The following is a 25,619-nucleotide window of genomic DNA, read 5'->3' on the forward strand; positions in this document are numbered from 1 at the left end:
CTGGCCTCGCAGCCCTCCTCTGTGCTCTGCAGTGCCTCCCGCCTAAGGGGCTCTCTGGGTTGGCCCTGCGTAGCATTTGTTACCCTGTCTAGGCCTGGTGTGTTCTGCAAGGTCTTTCTGCCTCTCAGCAGGCTGGTGACAGGCAGTGAAGGTGTTTTCCAGGCGGGACGAGGAAGCCAGGCCCCACCTGGGGAAGAAAGTGCTGGAGTCTGGTTACACCAACACTGCACCCAGGAGCCACGCGCTATGCAGAGTTGCAGTCACTGATAAAGCTGTGTGATGTCAGGAAGGGATAAGGGCAGGGTGTGACACAGCCTGGTGCTGTCCGGTTGGTACCAGACAGGGTGTCACCTTTGGTCACTTAGCGCCACGTGGCCGGGACAGGCTCTCGCCAAGCGCAGGGCTTCCTGCTCCATGTGGCTGCGGGCCAGGCGCGGAGCCCGGGCTGTGAGGTGGGTCGGGATCCTGCTCAGACCAAACTCTGAGTCACGGGAATCCGGCGCTCCGCCCGCCCTCGGGGAAGTGGATCAACGGGTCATTCACTGATTTCGCGTCACCTTGTGCCGGGTAAGGGCTGCTCCGGACACATGAACCTGCTGCAGGCTGTGCTGCCCTGCCCCGGGCGCCCGCAGCAGGCTGGGCAGCGGCTCGCCCTCCCCGGGGCCCTCTGTCCCTTCGTGTCTCCGTCCCGCGCAGAGCGGGGCGGCGGTGGCAGTGGAGGACGTGGCGCTTCGTAGACGACACACGAATCGGGTGCATGGCTGCGGTGTCCGTGGGGCAGCGCTCGGCCCGGAGCGAAGCCTGGTGGCACGGACGCAGCTCCTGCCTTTGCCCCCCGCCCTCACACCCCCCCCCGCAGCGCGGGAACGCTCCCTTTGAAAAGGGGCAGAACCGCCGCTGTCCCGGCAGGCGATTGCCGCGGGCTGCTCGCAGAGCAGGAGCGCTGACGTTTGCGGGAGTTTTGCTACTTTACGCTAAAAATTTTGCATATAAAATGTCCCCCTCAAAAAAAAACCCAGAATAAAAACAAAACGGAGTCGCTCTTCGCTGACCGGCTCCTCCCCGGCCGCTGCGCGTTGGTGCCGGGTCTCCGTGCCGCGGACTCGCCCCGGGGGGCGGCGGAAGCGGAAGCCGCGGGACTCGCCGGGCGGCCCCAACCACTGCGGCTGGGGCGGGGGGAGCGGGCTGTACCACTGCGCGGCGGCGGCGGGGGGGGTGCTGGCGTGGAAAAGCCGATGCGCACGTGGGGTCGAAGCGGGGCGTGTGTGTGTGCGCGGCGGGGGTGCTGCTCCTTCGGGGCGGGGAGCGGCCACCCCGGCAGCGCCGTGCAGGGCTCGGCCCCCGCGCCGCGCCGCGCGAGCCGCCCCCGTGCGCCCCATCCGCTTTCGGGGGAGCCGCAGCGCTGCCCGAGCGGGGGCGCTAGCATGGGGAAGCGGGTTGTACCATTGCGAGCTCCATCGCGGGGGGGAGCGAGGCTGTTCCAACACCGGCGGGGGCGAGGGAGCGGTTCTTCTGTGCCATGGGGATGCGAAACTGGCTGTTCCAAAGGGAAACTCAGTGCGAGCCGTGCGGAAGGGGCGGCGGGACCGGCCCAGCGCTACCTGCCCCGCCGCCGGGCTGCGCTGCCCCCCCGCCGTGGCAGCCGCGGATGGGCGCTCCCGGGCGAGCGGAGCCGGGGCGGACCGTACCACTGCCGGATGTGGGTGTGAGGCGGGCCGTGCCAATCAGCGCGCGGGCGGGCCGTACCACGGGGCGCGCGGGCGGGGGGAGGGAGGCGGCCTGTGCGCGGCGAGCCGTGTGGCGGCGCGCGGGCTCTCGGGTCTCTCCGCGCGGCCGGGCCGGGCCGAGCCGAGCTGAGCCCAGTCACGGGCCCCGCCGCCGCCGGGCCGGGCCCGCTGCCGCCGCCCGCCCTCTCCCTTCCCCCGGCCCGGTGTGTGGGAGGCGCCGGGCCCGCTCGGACGAACGCCGACGCGCTCAATGCCCAGGGTGAGGGGGCCGCGGCGGGGAGGAGCCGGGGGGCGCCGGGTGAGGCCCGAGCCCCCGCCCCGGGGCGGGCCCGGCGGCGGCGGGGGGTCCCTCCCCCCCCCAGGGCCCCTGGGGCTGGTCTGGGGGGTCCCCCGTGACCTGGAGCGTCCCCTTCGGCCTGAGGGGTCGGTTTGGGGGCGTCCTTCGCGGTCTAGGGGCTCCCCCGGCCTGCGCGGGTGGTTTGGGGAGTCCCCTTGGCCTGCGGGGCTGTTTTGGGGGGGCTCTTCCTGGTTTGGGGAGTCCCCTTGGCCTGCGGGGCTGGTTTGGGGGGGCTCTTCCTGGCTTTGGGAGGGCTCTTCCTGTTCTGAGGGGTGCTTCCTGGTTTGGGGGGGGGGGTCTTTCCTGTTCGCTCTGGCCTAGGAGACTGGTTTAAGAGGGCCCTTCGTGGCCTAGGGAGCTCCCCCGAGGCCTGTGGGGCTGACTCGGAGGGTCCTTTCTGGTTTGGGAGATCCCTCTGGCTTGGGTGCCTGGTTTGGGGGCGTCCTTCATGGCCTAGGAGGTTCCCTTTGGCATCAGGGGCTGGTTGGGGGGGGTCCTTTCCTCATCTTGGGGCTGTCCTCTGGCCCGAGGGAGTACCCCTGGCTCATGGGGCTTGTTTGGGAGCTCCTCCCTGGCTTGGGGGGTCCAAAACCAGCATGTGTGTGGAGTCCCCTTCTCCTGTGGGGCTGGACTGGTGTGTGGGATTCCCCCGGCCTGCATGGCAGGTTTTTGGAGAGTAGTCCTTGCCCGCGGAGTTGGACTGTTTTCTTGGGGGTCTGTTCTCACCTGTGAGGCTGGTTTGGAGGGTCCTCCCCTCACCTGGGCAGCTGCGCTGGCTTGTGGCATCCCTCCTGGCCTGTTGGGCTGGTTTGTGGGGGTCCCCTCCCTTGCTTATGGGGCTGGGATGAGTCGACCCCAAGGGCTGGTTTAGGGGAGGAAGTCTGGCTTGTACCCGGGCTTGGGGGGGGGGGGTGTTGAGGAGGAGTCTATTGCCAATAGGGCTGCGATAGTGGGAGGATGGGGAGACCTCGGGGAGGGTTGGTTTGGGGTGATTTGGAGGGAGGGGGGGGTCTTGCTTGTACCCGAGATGGGATGGGGAGGGATTTAGAGGGATTTATCTGAGAGGAGGAGGTCTCTCGTCTGTGTGTGGTGGACTGAGGAGAGTCTCTCCGCCTTAGGGATACGGGAGGAGTTTGTGTAGGGGAGGATGAGAGGGCAAAGATTGGAGGTGTGTTTGGGGAAAGGAGGACTCCCTTGTGTTTAGCCCAGGGGTTGTCTGTAAAGGATAAAAAGATTTTCTGGGGTCTGGGCTGGAAGGTGGGAAGGGGGAAAGCGGGGAGCAGTGTTGTGAGGCTGGTGTTTGGGCTGGGGGTGGGGCTGGGAAGGAAGGGTGTCCAGGATGTGGTGGTTTTCCTGGGGTTTGAGTGGGGGCAGGGCTGCAAATGCCTGGTTTCCGAGGCTGGTTTGTGTCCATGCAGGGCTGCCCCGTGGGATTTGGAGTTGCCTGGGTTAGAAGCAGGGAGTTTGGGAAGTCTGGCCTGACCAGAGCAGGAGCTAAAGAAAGCACTGGTGTTGGTGAAGGACTTAGTGAAAGAGTGACCTTAGGAAGGCCTGAGACAGGCTTTGGTAGGGCGCTGCCTACTTACTGGATAGGGCTGTGGTTTGGTGGGGAAACCTAGTTATTGAGAGCTGGAAGTTTTGGATGCGGGGCAGAGCAGAGGTAGCGGGCTGGGGGGTGTTGCAGTATGGGGATTGTCAGAGAAGAGCCTCCACTCTGTTGTGGTGATGATTCCTCGTGGTTCCTTGGTGTGATTAGTCACGATCTCCTTTTTCTCTCGGGCGGCTGTGTGCTTGTTGCTTTCGATATGAGAGGAGTGAGGCAGAAAGTTGGCTTTTAAAGGCTACTGTATAAATGGAAACTAGCTTCAAAACCCCCAAAATGAATGAGCCAGGTTCTGACTCAGAACTGCAGTTAGTATTTAAAGAAGAAAAAAGATAAAGCCACCACCAGCAACAACCAGAAAACTATCTCCTTATGACTCAACATATATAAATGCTTCGCTTTAATGAACTCAACTATTGGAAAGAAATGATATGTCACAGTTTGTGAGTTAAGGTAGGAGTAAATATCTGTGTATGTATAGATGCACAGCCAGGAATGTAGGTGGTCTCACAAGACAGAGTTCTTACTGTAATGTTTTTGCATACATCTCTAATAAACATAGATGATTGATTTCAGAATTGGTTACCTGTAAATACCCATCTTTCTCTTTCTCATGGTAGTGCTTAAACATTCTTCCTATATCAGAGCAAAGTTGAACTGTGAACGTAGCGTGTTTCGTCGCTCTCGCCTCTGTACTTTGCCCCGTTCTGGAATGTTGTCTTGGTTAACTGTTGTGAGGCCTCCGAGGGAGGACGGGCCGACGCGCGGGCCTAGGGAGGACTGGGCCACATGTTGTTCGTGTAAAGGCACGTTTCTGCTGTTGGTTTAACAAAGACCATCCATAGCTGAAAACACAGCTCTTTAGATACTGTAGTGCAGTCAGATAATTTCTGTAAATGGTACAGGTTGTGTAAGTTTGCTAATATCTTTAGAGGAGAAAATGTGTCAGCGAAACACTGCCGTTGAAGTAGGAGAGAGGAGCTATACTTGCTATGTATTGTCTATTGTAATGGATTAATTTGGAAGTTTATTTGCCTGTGAAAGAGAGTTGAAGGTTTAAAATTGCTCTGTCTAAACATTGAAAAATAGACCTAGTGGCTTGAGAATCTAGGGTAGAAGTTACTCTCTTTGACACATGTGAATTACAGTGCTAGATCAGCCTGGCATCTATTTAGGGCAGTATCTGGCTGATGTGTATCGTAAGAGTATAAAATACCTTTATAGTGGCTGTTGACTTCAGTATTATGTTGCGGCTGTTTGAACTAATTGTGAAGGGATACGGGAGTCTTAAATCTCTTGATCCCTCTGTGTATTATAACACTTGAGACATTGGATTGCTCTCTCTATTCAGGTCACTGTTATGTGCACCTTTGTTTTGTTACCCCTTGTTTCTCTCTCTTCTGTAATAAAAAGTAAATTTTTTTTTCTATCTCTTACACTGAGAGTCTAGCTATTCTTGAAATAGTTGACTGAATTTTAACAATTGAGACTTTGTGGACGTGCAGTGAAATTTATCAGCAAGCTTAAGTTCCAGTGGTGAGACTGAATTCAACTGCCACAGGAGCAGGGAAAAGAAGCCAACTCTCCACTAAGTCATTTTTCCAGCAGAGGTACATGGCGAATTCAAAGAACTGAGATGAGTAAGATGCAAGTAATTCAACTCTAACTTAATTGAATAACATCCCTGTTGCTGTGTGATTTGAAATTGCTTTTAAGTCCTGCTTGACTTGTTAATGATTTTTTTAGTTACTTCATTTTAAATGTGAGAAGAATATTTAGTTTGAGTTGTCAGGGAATATGATTATCAGGACCATATTTTAAAAAACCAACAGTTGATACAATTTAGACAACTCAGCATTCTGATTTTTAGGAATGAGTCATTAGCATCACTTACATAATCGTAAAATGTTTTCTAAAGTAACTTCTGATTTTATGTATTTAAAGTCATGTAATTTTGTGACTTAATACGGGGGATAATAATCTTTAAATTCCTTTTTCTTAGAGGGCCTTTCGGTTTTGACTGCTCAAACAGTTATAGTTTTAGGAAGTTTAAATTTTTTGGCCATGGTATGTAAATGACATTCAAACGTGTCTTGCTTCTAAAAATTTTTTTTTTAACTAAATGATGGGTGAGGAAAGTGTTCAATAATCACACATGTCAGAACAGCATTTTAAATTACAAAGCAGGTTTTATCTCACAGAAAAGGTCTGTAACACAAAGCACACAGACATATCAAATTTTTTTTGAAAGAGTTAATGGAGTATCTAATCACTTCCCGCTGCTGAACTTGCCAAGATGATGTTCTCCATGCATTGATATCTGTGTTTGATTATTAATGGTTTGACCTCACCCAAATTTAGGGAAGGCAGATAGCTGTTTTTTTTTTTTTTTAATTACTCAGAAGAGTTTTGATGCAGGATTGGTCTCTCACTGAGTAGTCTTACTAGGTATGTTTGACAGTTCTTGTTCTTTCCTGATGTTTCACTTTTAAATTGAGATTAAAAAAAAAATTTCTTGCTGAGGCAGATTTGTATCTGCTGATGATGATTTTAAGGCCTAGGACAGAGTGACTAGGTTAATGCAAAAGGAAACGAATGAGTCACCAGCAGAACTTGTCAGCAAGCTGGGAGGGAGCTCGGAGGCGGGGGTGGACAGGGTGGAACAGTAGAATTTTTGACCTCACCCCTCTCCAGGCACGTGTCATTCCGAACAAGCTTCCTTCAGAGATTGTTCAAGAATTTTTTCCAAGAATGTTAGTTACAGAATTTGTTCGCTGTATGGAGAGAAAATATATTTTAGAAAGATGGTTGCCTCAGTTCTTATTAATGTTGTATGTTTCTGCTGTGTTGAGGTTGACTGATTTTGGAGGTCTTGATGGATTCTTTCGCTTGAAGAGTGCCTTTTGCTCCAGAAGAAGCAGCTCTTCAAGACCTTTCTGTCAGCCTATTGATGGAACTTAGCTCATTTAGCAGGGCAATACAGGAAAAGGAAGTGGGATGTAATGTACTCAGAATGTCAGGAAAAGTCTAGCTGGGCTGCAGGCTGATACCAGAATTGCAATTTTTATAGGATCAGCTGTTGTACTGTCCAGTGCACTGTCACACTAATTTCTTGTGTATAAATACAAAACACAAGAAGGAGGTTTTATAGAAGAGGAGAAGGAGAAAAATTCAGCAGCTTGTTAAGTAACTTCATTATCATATCATGTAGATTTCCAGTTACATGAACAAAATTAGTTGAGGCAGTTTCAAACACTGAAGTATCCTTTTAATATCGACTGACAAATTAGCAGGCTTTGCTTTGCATCCTGTGCACTGGCTTATTTTGAAAGGTGATCCAAGTGACCTTTCCAAAGGTATCTCTCTTTTGCAATCTTTGGAAGCTGCAGCTGTTGCAAGCTGTTCAACTGTCTCGGTGTAGCAAAGGAAGCACTTTTAAATGTGTGTTTTGAAGGAGGTGGTGGAGCTAGGAATACCTTATGATGTTGTTACTTATTTCTTAACAGAACTGTGTCCCTAACTTGTACAGGATCAACACAGAAGAGTAAGTGGTGTGCCCAATTTAAGTACTGAATTTAGAAGTCAATCCAATGATAGGCTAGGCAGCCACTGGAGATGGATATTATAGGTGTGTTGCTTTTATATGTAAGGCAATCACAAATGAAGCTTCTTTCAAGTCAGGAATTCATTTACCTGTTTTCTCTAAATTAGTTAACTAGCACAAACAAATGTGGGTGATTAATAGGAGGCCTGTCCCTTGCTTACATTTTAAGCACATTCTTGCACATTCTTGGTAGTTTGAATGACACTTTTCTCAAATTGGCCTCATTAGGCTTTAGCAAGTGCTCTCAGCATATAAGACTAAGTATGAGGGGTGGGGAGCTGATGCAGTCTGGTGGTAGTGCTCACAGTGCTGTTAGTTTTAAAATAGTCCTCTCCATAGGTGCAGAGACCGTCACAGTTCACGAAATTTGAATGTGTAGATAGGCATCTTGATTGATGATTAATCCCCGATGATTAAGTTAAACAATATCAGAAACTAATCCTCAAGCATATCTAGTTCTTTTCTAATGCAAGAATTGTTATTGCTTGACTTATTTGTGCTGCTGTCTCTGTTTTTTTTCTCCTCCTCTGGTTTGTAATGGAGTAATAGCACCTCATTCTCAATGCTTGTGTTAGATACTTTTGCTCCCTTTCTGCAGCCAACCAAATAAAATATGTAGTAATTTTTTGGTTTCTGTCCATGCTCTATCTCACTTTCTAAGTAAAAAAGAAAAAAAAAGTTGAAGCTTAATTGGCTGAAAAATTATTTCTTGTTTCATATTGTACATACTCATAGTTACTATTTATCGTAATCAGTCATAACAAGTGCTCAGTTCTTTCGTGATTTTTAAATGCAAATTTGCATTGCTAACCCTAACAGGGAGGAGGAAATTTGGAAGTGTTTGCTTGGGGAGATCAGAAGTTGTAGACAACAGGGTTTTGCCTGCTTTCCATTTTCATAATTTAAAACCTGATTTTTCTTATTTAACTTCATGGTGTATAGCAGTTGAAGGTCATAGGAGGAAGGAATATGTGTGTCATTAACCAAATTGTTTTAAAAATAGGATTATGTGCTACATAAACTTCTAAGAGTCTTATCCTTCTAGAAATCATTTTTCATGCTTAAATACAGTGCTTTACATTTTTAATCACTTCTGAGCTATTAGCTAATTAAACACTCCTGTAATATTCCTGAGGGGAAGGTAAGGTGGTGTCATTCCTGTTCTGCAGACAAGCTGAGCTGCTGAAAGGGGCTTGGCCAAGGCCGGACCATGAGCAGTCACCGACCTGTGGGTAGGACCTGGGAGCTGGTGACTCCCAGTGCCATACTTGATTTACTGGAACATACCGTCTCCCTGTGTCCTTTATTCATGACCTGGTGAACGGTTTTTACAAAACAGTTTAAAAATAATTAAATAGAAATTAACTCTCTGATTGGCTTGAAGGAAGAGAAGTATAACCTTAATGACCATATTTGATGCAGCTCACAGTGTAGATAGCACTGGATGAGGCCCTTTCAATCAAAGGATCAGTGCTGAAAGAAAAAACATTTAAACAAGTTGTTTAAATATGACAAAATTGTTCTTCCCCCTTGAGACTGTGCGCTTCGGTAAGGCTGTTAACCTCTGGTACTCTGGATCCAAATTTGCATCTCCTGTACCAAGATCTCTTGCCCACTGTTTTTATTTTAAATGGCTTTGTTAGGTTCTCAAAAGTAAAAAAAAATTAGTCTTTTGACTATTCCTTTGTGATGTGATTCTTCATGCGGCTGTCCAGAAAGCTGTCAGGTGACTGAGTATATGTTTAAATGGGAGGTGGGGAAAATAAACACTATTTGTCTGAAAGATGACTTGCTTGCATGAAGATTCATAGGTCTTGGACACACGTGGATGCCATAACTTTATTCTATTCTTGGTACATGATAGCTACAGCAGACTGTAATACATTTTAACAAATCCTTTGCTTTGAGTTACTGTAGTACATATGAGAAAAAGTTGTGACAAACGCACAAGAATTGACAAATGTAAGGATTTGAATTAATGCATTTAGATGGAATTCTTCCATCTGGGGTGAGACTTAATCCTGCAATCATTAAACTGATGAAATATTCTGGAATTCATTTTTGAAACTTGTATTTCAGTCACTCAGAGTAAGAACTGCATTAAGGTCGGGGGGAGTTATTGAAAACATCTTTGTTTTTGCCTCTGGCAACCTAATTAATGTATTTTTTGGCATTGAAAACTCTTCTTTAAGGAAATAATTGCTGTTCTTTGGGTGATTTTTGACTTCATGTCAGTGAAAAAGATAATTTTGTAGTACTTAATTTGACTATTTTAAAATGAGGATCTCATTAAAATGTTGAGAGCACCAAAAGTTTGTGGTGTGAACTTCCAGGCATATTTTTTTTGCCCTAATTGAATTCATTTGAGTGTGCCACACTGACCTTTCAGTTGAAGTTATAGGTTTGATTTCTGGATGCTAGCTTGGATTTTATTCAGTATTTTAGAAACATACATATATTTATCTGTAATGATTTTTTGGCCTCATGCTTTTTACATACCTTATTTCCTTCGGTTTAAGAATCTGTTCTGATAATGAATTATTCCAAAGCAGATAATACCATTTTGGCTAAATCTATCTTTTTTCCCACAAAGGAAAGCCGGTTCCCTTCTTTAAAGGTGAAAGTTTGGTGCTCTTTAAGTCAACTTTGCACATCTAAGGGAGTAGTGAAGCTCATTTTATTCTGACTTCTCAGAATAAGTGATACATTGCTGGCCTACCTATCATTTGCTAGAGAATTTGGCAAAAAGCATGAGAGTTTGTATTGTGACGTTGCAGGAAATGAAAAATGGAATGTTATTGACTGAAGTTAAATTTCACTCTACTGTCATGATGTCATACTTTCACAAAGCTCTCACTAGTATCTTCCAAAGAAGTTCTGCTATGAAAATGTTGATTAAAAACGGCTTAAAAAGAAAGACTTCAACCTTTCAACCAACGTGAAAGCCATGTTGCTTACTCTAGTATTTCAGCATTAAATCTCCCCCCTTAAGCTAGTTCAGCTTAGCTACATTTTAGTCTCCCTGAACTTCCTGGCAGAATTACATTGTTACATCTTTTACTGATATTGCTACAACATCTATATTTTGAATCCTATGTGTTAAGGTTGGAAGTTGCCACTATCTTAATGCCCCTGTTTGCAAACACAGATAAGACTGGGAATGACTAGAAGTTATTACTGCTGCGTGACCATTTGGTTGCTTTTGAAATGACTGATTTCTAGTGCATGGTATCTCCTCTCCCAAATGGCTGGGCCTGTGTACAGTTTGGTGATACAGTGACACTGGTGAAATTTCTGTGCTAGCAAAAGTTCTAATATATTATACTATATATTATATATGTATCAATTATACTCTTATAAAAGGGTCTCTGCCTGTATGGCTTTTTTTTTTCTTTCTTTCCAGAAAATTAAGCCATACCAATGATATTTTTCTGTGTGTGGGCTTAAGCCAAAAAGGTTAGCAGGTATGACTGTACCAACAAACACTTTCAAGTATGTACTTTGCTTCATGCTATTTTCCCCTCTTCTATGGCACCTGGTTAAGAGGGAGGAGCAGCAAAAAGTGTGTAGAAAGGTTTCCTTGTTCTTGGTTCCGGTGTCTGACTGCCAGGAACAGCAGTTACAAGAAGTCCTGCATCTCTGGGCTAGAGCATGCTCAGTGCAGGAAGACTATTCAGAATAATAACTCTCAGCTATCCAGTGAATACTGTGTGTGTGTGTATATATATATTTTTTTTAACATTGTCATATCTGGCCTAATTTAAGCAACTTGTCAGAAATGCAGGCAAAGCTATATACCTTACAAAAGGCTATTCTCTGCTCCTTTCCCATCAAATTGAAAACTTTAGGGAAAGATATTTCGTTAATTATTTTTGGTAGTGATTGATCTATTAACTAAAAGATTGTATCCCCAAAACCCAGCATGATGCAGACAACTGGCAATGAAAACTAGCTGAAATAATTTAGTAATTAAAGTGCGGATGGGAGAGCATCAGTAATAGCAGCTACTAGTTCTGCCTAAATAATTCTCTTTACTCTTTTGCTTTACTTTATGGGCTGCAGACTTTAGTGAGGGGAACATTAGTTCCTGTTGGACGTGGAATTTTCTAGCTTGCCATTATTCTGCGTGCTCTGAATGTAGTGCTTTACAAAATACAATTGTGCCGTACTTAGCATCCCGTTTACCCTTTGCTTGTTGTTACCTTGCTCATGAAGGTTGTAACCAGTAGAAATGCTGTTTTTTCTGGGTAGTTTTAGTTATACTTTAGTTGTTCATAACTATTTATGAAAATAATAGCTTGATTCAAAGGTTCTGTTTATCTGAAGAATTAGTCTGCTAGTTTCTCTTACAAAATGTTAATTACGAGCATCGGGTGTGTAGAGACTTCTTTAGAACTGTTCACTATTACTGGGGCTCTAAGTTCAACGGCTGACAAAAGTCTAAAATCTTATTTGATCAGGATTCTCAGTAAGTAAGGAAGAAATGTTGTTTCATACTGTGCTAAAAGATGTGATTAAGTTTATATCAACTAGTTTTGAATGGAATTTTAGTCCTTACCGCTACAAACAGTTTGAACTTTCAGGAGAGATGGTATTTGGTGTTTCTGGAATTAGAAACAACAATTCCTCTTACATGCTATTTTTCTTCTCTTTAGGTGTTCTGTTGGAATATACGTCGCACATTTATGGCGATTCTGAGCGTGAGGGCAGACTTCTGCCGGGCCCAGCACAGCACCCTGGCTGACAAGTGAGCTGGGTGCAGGGGGTTTTACGTGCCATAATTACTTTGCCTTGAAGACTCCAGACACAGTGAACATTCTCAAATATATGGGATATCTTTTGCATATTGGAAGCATATTCCTTTTACTGACTCTAGCAAAACTAAGCATCAAGAAAACAAAGTGGAGAGAAAATCTGCCCTTATTTTTTTGCCTCACCAGTGCCTAAATGTAGAACAGGCTGCCTAGTCTTGCATGTAGTCAGAATTTTTGGAGTCTGAAGGATACCACCCGCAGTAATTGAGGCCTAAGTTGAAGGCAAGTGGATTCTAAAGCAAACCCGCTTTTCTAGAAGCGAAGTCTTTAAGGAACAAACACGGCAAAGCAAGCTCTGATCAATCCCAGGCATTTTAGTGGTCTTTTTAATGTTTTCTGCTGTGAAACGTTTCAAAAGTTATTGAATTTTTTTTTGCCCCTTACACATTTTGTTTGCCATTATGAACCGTCCAGCCCCAGTGGAAATTACCTATGAGAATATGCGTTTCCTGATCACTCACAACCCAACCAATGCAACCCTCAACAAGTTCACAGAGGTAAGGCAGTCAAATGAAATATCGTCCTTCTTTTCTTACATGCTGAAAGTTTCTACAGAAGTACTAAACAGTCATTCTTCACACCTGTTTTTCACAAAGCTTTGAATATATTTTACATGTTACTTGAAACTTAAGGCACTTTTTTCTCTAGTGTATTGTTTGCATTCTCCTGATGGTATGGGAAGAGAATCCACTGATGACTTTTTTCAAGTCCTCCATTTCTTTAACTGAGATAGAGGTTCGGCTTTAGAATACAAACACACCCCTTGCCATCTTTCTTGTCCAAGTTTCTGAAGGACTGCATGTTCTAACCATAACTGGTTTCTGATCTTTCTTGGCCCTTGAAGTAGGATTAAGTGCAATGCTCAAACTGTTGTTTAGCTTACAGGGATGTTTTCTCAAACTGTCCTCCCAGGCCCAGCATAATCAGATATCAGGTGCTAAAACTCGTCCATTAAAGATGACATCCACCTGGGTCTAATTGTGGGAAGACAGCCAATTACAATGGGCAGTGTATCATACTGCCACTATGAGGTCTTAAATACCGCAAAATTTAATATTCAGTTTTCTGAAAAAGTGACAGATGGTATCATCAGAGAAATACTAGTACAGCTTATTTCTGCCTTCTAGCTTGTTCCACATCTGCTGTATCTTTGTGCCCTAGTCTTAGTGCCCTTAGTCTAGTGCAGAGGACTTTTATCTTGTATATGTAGGTCTTTATCATTCTGATGAGATCCTTATCTGATACTGACATCTGACTGCAGCTGCTAAGATTTCCATCATTTAGCAACATGCTCTTCACCATGAGTCCACTTGGATATGAATGGTTAATTTGGTCTGAAACTTGCATTCTTTTGGTCTATTTTTTCCCCATTATTATGAATTATCTCTCTCAAGACTCTTCAGGAGTCTTGAGTCTGGAATAGATATTATTATTGCTAATTGTTAAAAGTCAAGTGGTTCAGTCCAAACATGAGAGGAAATTCTGCTTGCTGTATGAACCTTCAAAGTGAACTGGAACAGCTTTTGTTTGATCTCCTGATTATTTATCTAGCACAATGTGCTACTTATAGTGCATTACAAGGAAGCTAGAGTATGGTGGTGTGTGTGTTCTGTTCCTCCCTGCCTCAAAATGTCAACACTGGCTGAAGCAAGCAGTTCCATGCTTCTATTTAAAGAGAAGAAGAAGCTGCATGGAGAGTATAAGCAGCTATTTTCATTTTGCTCTTATGTATATGCAATTTGTTTCCACTCTGGCCTTTCCCTAGAGAAGAGTATTTCAGAGGTATTTCACATTTATTCTTGTCATTTGTAACCTTTGTCCTAATGTAGGTCATAAACACTCTTTTCTGATTTGGCCCTTGCTCTTTTGTTGTCTAGTCTCCTTGGAACTGTGGAATAACTGCAATACAGCTGACTCAGTATAGTATGTTTAGTTTTGTAGCTATTGAGAAAATTCTTTAATTTCTCAGTCTATCGGTGTGCTCACTTGTTTTCCTTGTTCTTAAAGGAGCTGAAGAAGTACGGAGTGACAACCTTGGTGCGAGTTTGTGATGCCACTTATGATCAAGCTCCTATTGAAAAAGAAGGAATCCAGGTTCTAGTGAGTTGCCTTTAAAAACTGTCTAAAATTTAAAACAAAAAACAAAACAGAAACAACAACAACAAAAAAACAACCACTGGTCTATGAATGATGGGGATGGCCTTAATGTTTTAGGCTCAATAATGCCATGATTTCTTTCAGATTGGCCGAAAGCTGTGTGATTCCCTGCATCAGATAAAGGTGGTTTTGAGAAACTCGCTGTAATTTTGTGAAGTGTACTTGTAGATTCATTGTTATGGACCAAGTGTTTCGGTTAGAGTAGAAATTTCTGTTCTTGGATTTCTGGATTTGTTAAGATATTTTGGTTGCCTTTTAGTGAATATGTTGATAGTAGTCCGATGTGAATTCGCAGAACTTAGAGCCTCTTCAGCCTGTGGTACGTACTACTTCAGTTTTTTTCCCTTGACACAGCACTTCTTGGCTTTACCATTGACCCTCTCAGAGTGAAGATAAAACTCCCTTCTCTTTCTCAAAAGGGGCCACCTTTTGAGACTATAGCTGACGTGTTGGTAGGCTGCTTGTTTTGCATAAAACCAAGGCTCCCACTGGCTGTCTGTAGTAGAATATCGATAGCCTCATCACTGCTTGTCTGTAATGCAGCGTAGCTGTTGGCGTCTTCTCTGTTCAGCAGGTGGAATTCCATAGCTGCTACTCATAGTTAACATTATGCAATGGCTGTCTGACTATATCATCATCTAGTATTGCTTGATGTCTTAGGGGAGGCTTTTTTAATAGGTGTGTGCTCATGTTAAGCTTGCAGGCAGTATTTTTCCAGGCAATACTTCTGAATTATTATAGCGTCTCAGATGTAATCAGTTTATTTTACTGAGTGACTAATCTCTGTTGTGATGCCAGAAACTGCATCTTGCCTTCTTGTTGCGGGTAGTCAGTCTTCTATTACCTCTTGATTTTTATGGCCCAGTTGGAGGAATACTTTTACAGTTTTCCGTAAGGAGGAAAACTTTTACTCTGGCATATCTGTGGAGGTTCTACATACAGATCAGTCAGATTTCTTGGCTCCCAGCCCTAGTAAGCACCTGCTCCAGTTGTAGGCAGCCAGGTGTGCCTCAGTGTCCTTGGAAAATCAGTCATTCCAAGGCTTCCAGGCTCCTAGGGCTGTTGCTCTGGAATAGCTTTTTTATTCAGTCTAGAAGCTGTCCTGGAGCTGGGCATCATAGTGTTTCCAGGCGTGCTGCTGTGGAACCGCTACATTTAATAGTCCTAAGACTGGAATAGGCAAGAAGGATTAAATTTCTGGTGTCTTAGATTACAGAAGAGAGTGTGGAGGCCCTCAGAGCCCTGGTTTAAGCTGAAGCTTAGAGTATTTTTGTGTTTCTGTGGTAGAGCAGAGATTTGTATCCTTCCTAGAAGCCTTAGGCCAGATTCCCAGGGCTCCACCTCTGCCGGGAGCCGGCTGGGGCCAGCTGACCTTGGCATCCTGGCAAGCGGTGAGTGAAACCGACAGGAATGTCATGGCCCGGTTCCTGGGCAGCGCGGGAGCCCTGGGACTGCTCTCCGCTTTGGAGCAGGCACTTCTGAAATATTTGGGGGATTTTGGTTCTCAAGAAATTTTGAAAACTTGAAGTTGGCTAGAATTGAACTGAAACCAATTTTTGAGGAAGCTTTTCAAATACTGGAAATGGTGTTTCAGCCAACTCTGCTAAGGACCTTTCTGTTGGCGAGCCTTTCGCTTTGAGTAACGCGTGCAAGCATCTTGTGTCTGTACGCATTTGCCTCAGCCAGCCAGTCTGCCTTCAGTGTGGTTCAGTTGTCCTTAGTATTCTAGTGCTGCGGAAGGCAAAACAGTAGTGAGCACAAATCCACTAGGCGCCTGTAAAGGGTAACAGAAAATGGGGAGGTAGAGAAGGTTTGCTGCTAGTGTCGTCACTGATCCAGATGATCCCAGTCGTGACGGTCATGATACTGCCTTCAAAATTTACAGTATTGCAGTGGCATTTTGGTATTTTAAGTCTAAGTAGTAATCAACATGACCACCCCCTACATCGCTTTTCCTTCCTATTAATCCATGCTTTTTTCAAAACAGCATTCTGTTCTGTTCAGAAATGGTATTGAATTACCAGCTGGCTGAGAAAATAACACATCACTATTTAAAGCTAATATTTGCTTGTAAAAATAATGAAGATTAAATACACAGCCTCAGAGAGATTAGTGTCTATTTTAAAACTGTTGAGGTCAAAAGCCTAGTAAAACCCCTGAAACTGAGAACATTTTAGCAAAGCCTGCTTTCACGCCATGATACAGAATAATATGTTGGCAGGGTGGGTAGAATGTGGCAGCTAGAGAGTTGTGTTGGCAGATGGCATAGTGAGATACTAGAGAATTAGATGTACTGTGTTTAAAGTAGTAGTATTGCATACGCATGTTTATCAACAGGGATTAAATCAGGGAGGCAGGAGATAGAGATGGGTTTAGTTTCTGTGGGATTCTGCACAGTTCTCATAGCTATGTTCCTGTGTAAGGTCTTGTCTGCATAGGAATGTTGCATCAGAAGAACTGCAGTTGGTTTTCCTTAAAGTGTTTTGCACTGACTGGTGACCAAAGGGGCTCTAATAGGTTTGTTTGTCTTAAGATCTTAGGCACATTTCACTATTCTATTTCTATCAGTTTTTCATTTACTGTTTGTAAGTGGATCAGACATTTTTTTGCTCCTTGTGTGCTCCAGACTTACCAGAATGACCACCGCTTTAATGCTATCAGGCAGTCCAGAATGCCCACGTTAGGGAGGTGAACTCATTGCACCCGATATTTATCGTGTAACCATGGACTCTGGTAGTTGAAGGTGGGAAGGTTCCACACTGGTGGCAACAGTGTCCTCACATGCAGGCATTGGCCATCATGCTGTGAGTGTTTTGCCACTGTAATTTGAGTTCCACGTGAGCTCCGGGTAGATTTTGAAGAAAGAAGTTTTTGTCACCTTGAAGTTCTGTTGCTTCTTCTTGGTCATCTCAGTTCTGCATTGCTAATCCTGCTGTCTTTGCTGATGGACAAAACCAGAGCTGCTCTTCCATTGAGCATGGCTGCTCTAGATAAGGGGTAAATAAGAATAACCCTTTCTTGTCTATCGTCCTTTTCAGCTCCTAGAGGGTGGCACAAAAGAGACATTTTCTGTTTGTACAAGCTTAGTGCATCATTCTGGTTATTAATGGCTGTTTTGGTCTTGGAGCTTAGCAATTTGTTTTCTGTGCTGCCTGACAGGAGTTCTGAGGTGATCCTGACAACTCGTAATCAGGAGAAAAACTGCAAAAATTTTCTATAGTTACTCCTCTAGTCCCAGAATTATTCTTGTAGCACATTCTAGGCAGTATCCCATACACCAGTGTTTTATCAGCCCTGATTTAATGTCAGTGGCTTACCAGTAATGGTAAAGTAATGCTCTTTGGGGAAATAGGGAATGTCGTTAATTCCAACCAGCACAAGATTGTGTGGACATGATGGTTAACATGCAAGCTAAAGTAGTATAGTAACCTTGCGTATTTGGTGTCTGAAGGAAATGATTTGAATTTAATTTAAACTAAGATATAGAACTGATATGTGAATTCTGTTCTTTGCAAGTCCGATTCAAAAGCGAGTATGTTGCAATAGGTAATGCACGATCTCTTGGCAGTCCATACATCTTTTCCCGATGTATGTGGTCCTAAATTAATATTGCTAGCAATGTGTGCTTGAGTGAAAAATCATGTAAAGACTTATATTAGGAAGCACAAATTTTACCTTACAATCTTGTTTCTATAGCCTTTTATTTTGCTGTATTGTCCCAAATATTTTTAATTTCCATTTACTTTAAAAAGGTGTTCTCTACACTCTTCAGGTTCAGACGTGTATCTGAATTAATCATAAAGTTATTTAGTAACTTGAAGCTTTTTGGTTTTGTAGTTCTGTGGTGTGGATTTGCACCTTGCAGGATTTTAGCTGTTTTAACTGCTAACACATTTAGAAGATGCTTTTTAGCTGAGATCTTCTGTACAAACCTGTACGTGCTGTACAGGAAGTGTCAGGGTAGCAGTAAGTGTATTTCAAAATGGAAAGTCTAGTGTTTTTCTCACCTTCGTTTGGCTTGTTGGGTTTCTGCATGCTCTTTTAGGCTTCAGAGAATATTGCTTCATGTTACCTGTTCTCAAGATAATAACTGAAAGGCATAGTTCTAGCCAATGACAGAAAGAGAGGACTCCTTTCAGAACAGTTTTCTTACCGTTTGGAGAGGTTGTTGAATAATATGAAAATCTGGCTGTGAATCTCTTTTGGAATATACATTACAGTCTACTAATGACAAGTGCTAAATAGCTAGGTAGCATTTTTTTCCTTTGCATCTAGGAGTGCTCTTTCTATAGCACTCCCTCTTTCTGAGAAGAGTATAAAACGTGACATGTTATACTTGGTCATAATTTTAGGATGTATAGTACTTAGCACAGATTCCAGGAGGGAGCTATGACCTAGAGAAAATGGGAAGCGTCTCACATGTGATTTTTATTTCCAGCCATGTTGGTGATATTTATTGTGGCCTAGGCAATTTAAGTATTGGCAACCCCTTTTATAGGCAGAAATGAAGTAATAAATTCTGTTTGATTGTTGACTTTGCCTTTGCCTAAGCGCTCCTTCTTTTTTTTTTTTTTTTTTTGGCTTATGAATGTGTTTTTATCTGGAAAATACCTTGGTAATTGTGACTGTCTTGCTTATTGGATGCCATATGTTGCATCTGGACAAGCTGATCCACTGGAATTGTTCTGAAGTATCTTTTCCTCTGTGCAGAATCTGCAGTAAAAACAGAATTTTAAAAGGTTGATGCAACCACAGGCAATAATCTACAGAGTTCTCCTCTCTCAAGTATTTAATTGAAATGTCCATTGAGTTTTGTGTATTTTGAATAAAGTGAGATTTCAAAGGCGGTTGTTTTTCTAAAAGTTCTATACTACAGTAGAGTTTTAATGTAATTTTATTGAAAAGTCTAACTGCTTGTTAAAAATTCAGTGTTACATTATGATATTGATGTGCAAACTTCTGTACATCTAGTAAACTACTCACTAAACTGTTGCTGTAATATGTACTTCTTGGCTGAATGGAATATCTTCCTTCTCCTTAATATGGTTACCTTGCTGTTGAGTATGGATTAAAATGTGTGTGGGCATCTGCTTCAGCAAAGTTTATACCTAATGTCGTTTTTCCTTCAAAGGATTGGCCATTTGATGATGGAGCACCACCCCCGAATCAGATAGTTGATGACTGGCTAAACCTGTTGAAAAGCAAATTTCGTGAAGAGCCTGGATGCTGTATTGCTGTTCACTGTGTTGCAGGGTTGGGAAGGTTAGTATTCTGCTGTCTTGTTTTTATGCTGGATTTCAGTAAGTTGTTTATATTTTGGGAGGTCGTCTGTTTCCTCCCAAGTAACACTTTTAAGTATAATCAACAAGTTTGTATCAGTAAAGCACAAGAGATTTAGTGCAACGTGGAAGTCTTTGGTAATTTCATAACTCTGCTCCAGGATGAGAGAAAAATTTGAAGTGTTCAAGATGCTTCTGTCAATCACAAATGACACAAGAGGAGGTAGAGACACTACTAATTGAAAGTATACTTCTTCCTGCTAAAGGAATAAAATCTCTTTGCTTTTTGTCAAATGCAACGTACATGTACGGTACAATTTCTAAGGCCATACAGGTGTGTCTTTTGTTTTTGGTTTTTAATTTCCTCCTATTTTCAACTGGGTATGCTATTCAGCATACAGCAAAAAATACATTTAGAAAAAACACTTCAATTGCTGGCTTTTCTTACTTGAACGTGGCTTCATTTCAGAGGCAAGTAGAGTTAGGCTAGTGTTTCTTACTCACATGCAGGCTGCTTTCCTCTCCCCCCACACACTCAACATGTAACTTCCTTCTCTAGGAAGAACTCCCTTTCAGGGTGAAAAAAAAATACATATAAAAATAGTTAAATCCTACATTCGTATACTCAAATGCAATCTTTGGATGTTGTGTTTATACTATGAACTAGGAAGGAGTGGAGCTTAAGTGCTCGTATTCTTATGATAACTGTGGGACTGTTAATATTCAAGGATCTAAATGATTAGACAGGTGAATTAAAGCAAAGTCAGGTGCAAGTAGCATAGTGTGTGTCAAGTTAAGCCTCTTCCACTAGAGAAGAAGAGATGGGGAAAATGAAGAGATGGGGGGAATGGCCAGTGTTTTAAGACTAAAAACCAGCCAGACAAAATGAAGGCAATTAGCATGATTTGCTTATCCATTTCTGCCATACTTTTAGCTGAGGATCTTCTTTAGGAAGGTGACCACATGTTGTAACTCAAATGATTTTAAACTCTCCTGTTTCTTGCATAGTATCAGGTGAAAGGGCACAGAAGCTTCCCATCTGGTGTGTATCACATACACTTGTAAGGTATATTTATTCCATACAGAATGACCTTTTTGCTGTTGTTCTCGGACTCTTTCTGGCAGAAGGAAAAGGAAACATTTTCCAGATTTTGCTTTAATCTGGAAAACTGTCTACCTGTAGACCTGAGGCAATTAAACCTCAGTATAGTAAATAGAGACAGCATTTAAAAGAAAAAAAAGGTGCTTAGTGCTTTTGAGGTTTCACATTATTTCCTTTGGAAAGCAATTTCTTCTGTTTATGCAGGTGCAGCACAGCAGCGATAGTGTGAGTTGTTTCTCCTAATTCCTGAACTGTTTCTTGTTTAGCTATGAGTACAAGTTGTCCAATTGCCATTACAACTCTACTATCAGAGGTGCTGGTGGCAACTGTATGTGTCTAGTAGGATGAACATCAGTCCAATAAAAAATTAATACGTACTGTGATTTCAGCTCATTTGAAAAGCTAGCTCTTTACACTTAACTGATTTCCGAAGTGAGGACCCCAAAGTAGAAAGCTTTGCTTTATTGCCCCTGGAATTCTCTGATTCCATATATAGCATACAGCAAAAAGATTAATCTATAGAAGTCGCCTGTTAAATGCCATATAGATTTACCTCGTGCAACTAAATCTATAGTGTCATAAGAAACAAAATGCATTGAAGAGATACTATAGACTTCTTTGAGCAAAGCAGGAAATTAAGCCATAGGGAAATGAGAGAGCATAAAAATCCACAATTACTGTTTCATGCCAAGCATTAAGGAGCTATTCTTTTTTTGGGGTGTGTGTGTTTGTGTGCTGGAAGCAGAGCTGTCTGTTAAAAGGAATTTTGCATTAGATACTCACCAGGCAAATGTCGTCTTGTAGATAAGGTTTAAAGAGAAGACACTTAAATATTTGCTTATAGATTAATTTTAATGTGTTTTGAGGGATTCAATATGTTGGTTCTCTCCATCTTGCTTAAATATTGATTTTTCATTTAGGGCTCCTGTCCTGGTTGCACTTGCTCTCATTGAATGTGGAATGAAGTACGAAGATGCAGTTCAGTTTATAAGGCAGTAAGTTAAACTTAACAATTTACAAGAAATTTCCTGGTTAATATATTAAGCCATTGGACTCTTGAAATTTTTGAAAAAAAATTCAAAACTTTTCAAAAATTTCTTTGAATTTTGTTTTCGAACTTTGTTCAAAACTCAAAGCTTTGGAACTAAAAAAAGATAATTTACAGGCTAGAGTTGTAAAAATTGTGCACAAGTTGGACAAAGTGTTCCTCATTCAAGAGAAAATGTAGTGAGATTGAGCCCCGAAGCAGCATAGTTTCTACAGCAAGTACTCGAACATCAGCACTCCTGCAGGTGAGTGCATTATCTGGTTGGGAAATGTCAGCAGCCACCCAATCTGGAAAATAACAGAACTGGTTATTGGTGGACTGCAGAGCTCCGTTGTTTTAGTGTTAACATCAGATCTTGAAGTGAAACCCGGCAGGTAGGAGATATTGACTTAAGCTTTGCCATAAAAGCAATTCATCCTTTTATGGAATCCTTGAGTTACCAATTGTCTCCATAAACCACACTGTGTCAACAGATTTTTTTTGTTGTTGTTTTGTTTTTCCTTTCTTAAATGCCTTTTTCTCCTTCTAGGTACAATACTTTTCATATTTATTCTAAATTCTTTTCTGAGCACCATCTATATATTCTTATTTGACTGTCATGGTCTTACTTAGCTAAATATATTAAGTAGCACATGCATCTTCAAGGGAAGGTTGACCTTGATGTTGTTCAGTGAGTACTGCTGGTGATGGAAACAAACTCTCCCAATCCAAGAAAATATGCTGAAATTTGCTAGTTGGGTTTTGATTTAACATTGGCATGTAGGTAACGAACTGCATGTACTGGTCTGGTTTGTCCTTCCTCAAACTGTCAATGGATAAAGAACCAAGCCAAAATGCCATTGTATGGGCGTGGAAAAGCCTTGAAACAAAGTAACTGGTCTGCTTTAGAATATATATCGTGATTGAAGCCGTACTTTTTCCATTGATATTAGCCTTCATTCTGTTTGTTTTAGGAAAAGGAGGGGAGCTTTCAATTCCAAACAGCTGCTTTACCTTGAGAAATACCGACCTAAGATGCGATTACGCTTCAAAGATGCCAACGGTCACTGCTGTGTTCAATAGAAAGAAATACTAAACGAAGGCAGAAGTTTATCATGGCTGTTTTCTGGACTCTTGGCACCTGGAAATGTGAATCTGGAATCAAACTACGTCATCAAATTAGCGGTGGAGTCAGTGCTCCTCAACCTCTGTCCTAATGGTGGTGATGATTAAAAAAATAAAAAAATAAAAAAAAATAAAATTAAGAGAAACATTTCAGTGAAGGATTATTTTCTCCTCAGGCTGCAGTTTGAACATCTGCAAGGAGAAAATCAGTTTCAGAACCTTCTGTATTTTTAACTTTTTAAAAAAAGAAATAAAGTAAATTTTATGTCTAAGGAAAACCAGCAGAGCATTGGCTTGTGCAGAAGCTATTTTCTTGATTTGAGGAAAGTACCCCACAGTTAGGTCCTGATGCGTTAATTCCCATGGGACTCTTTTAAATGGAGGTTTTGGTTTTTTTCCCTCTTCTTCCCCTTGCTGAGAGCTGGCAGACAGAAAGGAGGAGGAGCTTTCGTTGCTGAATGTGAGCAGTCTGACAGCCTTAAGCCCAACCTGGGCATTCTCCTCCAGATTTGGTGATGTTTGTGTTGTATGTCCACGTGGTGTCTAGGCTCTGCAGGTGTGAGGAACTTCCTGGTGGGCTTTAACAGAAGACTCGCTACCTAATATCTTTGTTGAATCCGCTAAAGGCCTTTTCTGATTGGTGGGAGATGGTGTTTTAAACTGTGTGTGTGTATGAATGCATGCATGTGTGTGTGGTTTTGTGTGCGTCTAAGTCATATTTCTCCAAAGAATTTGGCTGAAATGTTAATTGTCTTTCTGTTGTTAGAAAATCTATCCTGGCAGAAGACTGGTGTTCAAAGTGTCATAGGTGACCAAGGGGGAGTTCAGGCAAAGACTTAACATATCTGTCATAAGGAAAGAAAAAAAGGCTTTTTGCTACTGTCCAGATTCTCTGCCTTACTGAACACAGTAAACCAGGACTTGGAGGGAGGGTCTCATTTGTACTGTGTATGAGGTTAAGCTAGTACGCACAGAAATGTGGTCCACGAATATATATGCCTGATATGGGTATTTTCCCAGACTAGCCTTCATGTACAGTGCAGTTTAACCACTGATTGCCTTGTTATTTTTTATTAGACTCTTTTGGAGGGAGAATCTCTGGTTGCACACCAACATGCCTAATGTGCATTGGCAGACCATAACTTAAGGGGTGGGAAACACGTGCTGGTTTCAGAGCGTGGGGGCTGAATGTGTGATTTGTGGGCCAGCACTGCGTTCTCTTTGTAGGGCCACTGATGTGCTCACTGGATTAATCAAGACAAGTCATTTTGCAACCTCGAAGAAGCAGTTTCAGCCAGGCTACTTGACCAAACACAGGTTAACCTAGTGCCCTGCCCCATTAGTGGCCTCATACGCTTTCAATTTGATGTTATGTCTGTAATACTTAGCCACCGAAGGCATTGAATACAGGTTTAAGGTCATACTGTCCTGTGATCTTTTACTGTGGAGCACCAAAGGCTTTTGTCTGTGCCTGTAGTAGGTGTAGACTGGTACCCATCTCTTACCGATACCTCAGATGCTGGCGATGTGAACTGCCTACACAGGATTTCTTCTTGTTCTAGAGTTGTGTTTTTAATTTGTAATGTAACTGCACAAACACTTTCATAAAACAAGTAATGGACTTTATAAATGCCTTCTAGGAATAAAATTATAAAATTTAAGCAAAAAATAATGGTACTTGTCAAGCCCCTCGCTTTACAGATATGCCGACAGGCCTGTGTGTAGGTTCATGGCTAGAAAACGCTGCACTCTGCAAAACTCGGTCTTGTACCCTGACTCAAGTTTTTTTGTTGTAATAAGTTCCTTCCTCCCTTTAAGATGTGTAATGTTCCTGATTTCTTTAATAGATAAAGGAAACGCAAAAGTGTCTGTGATGTCAATGCCTATATTAGGGAAATAACATACCGGGTAATGTTTGATACCATGCGGAAGGTAGATGATGCTGAAAGTATCTAATTCTGGCCTTTACCTTCCCCTCACAAACTAGAAACTAATGTTCTAACTTTCTGCAAATGAAAATCATTGATGTTTTTAATGAAATGAAATACTGGTAGTTAAAGTAGATTTGACAAATGACAGATGTTGGATTGGAGGGGAAGGTGTTGAGCTGGATTAAAAACCAAAACCCAAGCCCTTTTGAAGCACAATAAAAAATATTTTACATGCTATATGTATAATTTTGCATTTTTCCCCCTAGTTTTACTCTGATTTATAATGTACTATTTATCATATACTATGGCTCAGCAGTCTTAATTGGGGAAAAAATAACAGAAGGCACCTTGGTGCAGAATCTCATACAGTGTAGACACAAACGGAGAGAGCTTAATTATGAGCAATGTCCAGTAGACACAATATTCAGCACTTGGACATAGTGCAATAAAGTTCTTGCGGTAAAATGTCTCTTCCCTCTGGCTCTTGATGAATTATTGCAGTTCATTAATGTTAAGCGCTGTTCTTTAATCTGATCTCTAAAGGCTTTCAGACAAGTCTGTCCATGCCCCTTGTATTACTAATCACTGTGCAGTAGTGCATGGCTTGAACTTGCTGGTGGCTTTGTAACTATTGGGAAACACAGTTCTATCTTTTGAGAAGAGCAAGCAATGCTGCAGATAGCAACTGTTTTCTTCTGATCCAATTACCTGTTAAAATAAGTAAATATATTTCAAACGAACAAACAAAAAAGTCTCTGGTAACTTTCCCCAAAACTGTAAAAATCTACTGCAAAACTTTCTGTTGTGCCTTGGACAAGACTAGCCACCATGCCACCCAGCAGGGCTTGAACTGGGTTATTGTTTGGTGATGCTAATGAGAGACTTTCTGCAGTCTTGGATCCTGGTCAGTTCC

At 42.7% G+C, this 25,619-nt stretch overlaps 1 protein-coding gene across 1 annotated transcript; it reads left to right on the top strand.

Moving 5' to 3' along the window:
* Positions 1-1,715: 1,715 nt before the first annotated feature.
* PTP4A2 (protein tyrosine phosphatase 4A2) lies at positions 1,716-24,943 on the top strand. The gene is made up of 6 exons (XM_064525188.1): positions 1,716-1,986; positions 11,927-12,582; positions 14,093-14,185; positions 19,374-19,504; positions 21,544-21,618; positions 22,625-24,943. The coding sequence occupies exons 2-6, from the start codon at positions 12,487-12,489 to the stop codon at positions 22,731-22,733; spliced, it is 504 nt and encodes a 167-aa protein (XP_064381258.1). The 5' UTR covers positions 1,716-1,986; positions 11,927-12,486; the 3' UTR covers positions 22,734-24,943.
* The last annotated feature ends 676 nt before the right edge of the window (positions 24,944-25,619 follow it).

The sequence above is a fragment of the Dromaius novaehollandiae genome, chromosome 23 (assembly GCF_036370855.1).
Source record: "Dromaius novaehollandiae isolate bDroNov1 chromosome 23, bDroNov1.hap1, whole genome shotgun sequence".
In the NCBI taxonomy this organism is placed as follows: Eukaryota; Metazoa; Chordata; class Aves; order Casuariiformes; family Dromaiidae; genus Dromaius; species Dromaius novaehollandiae.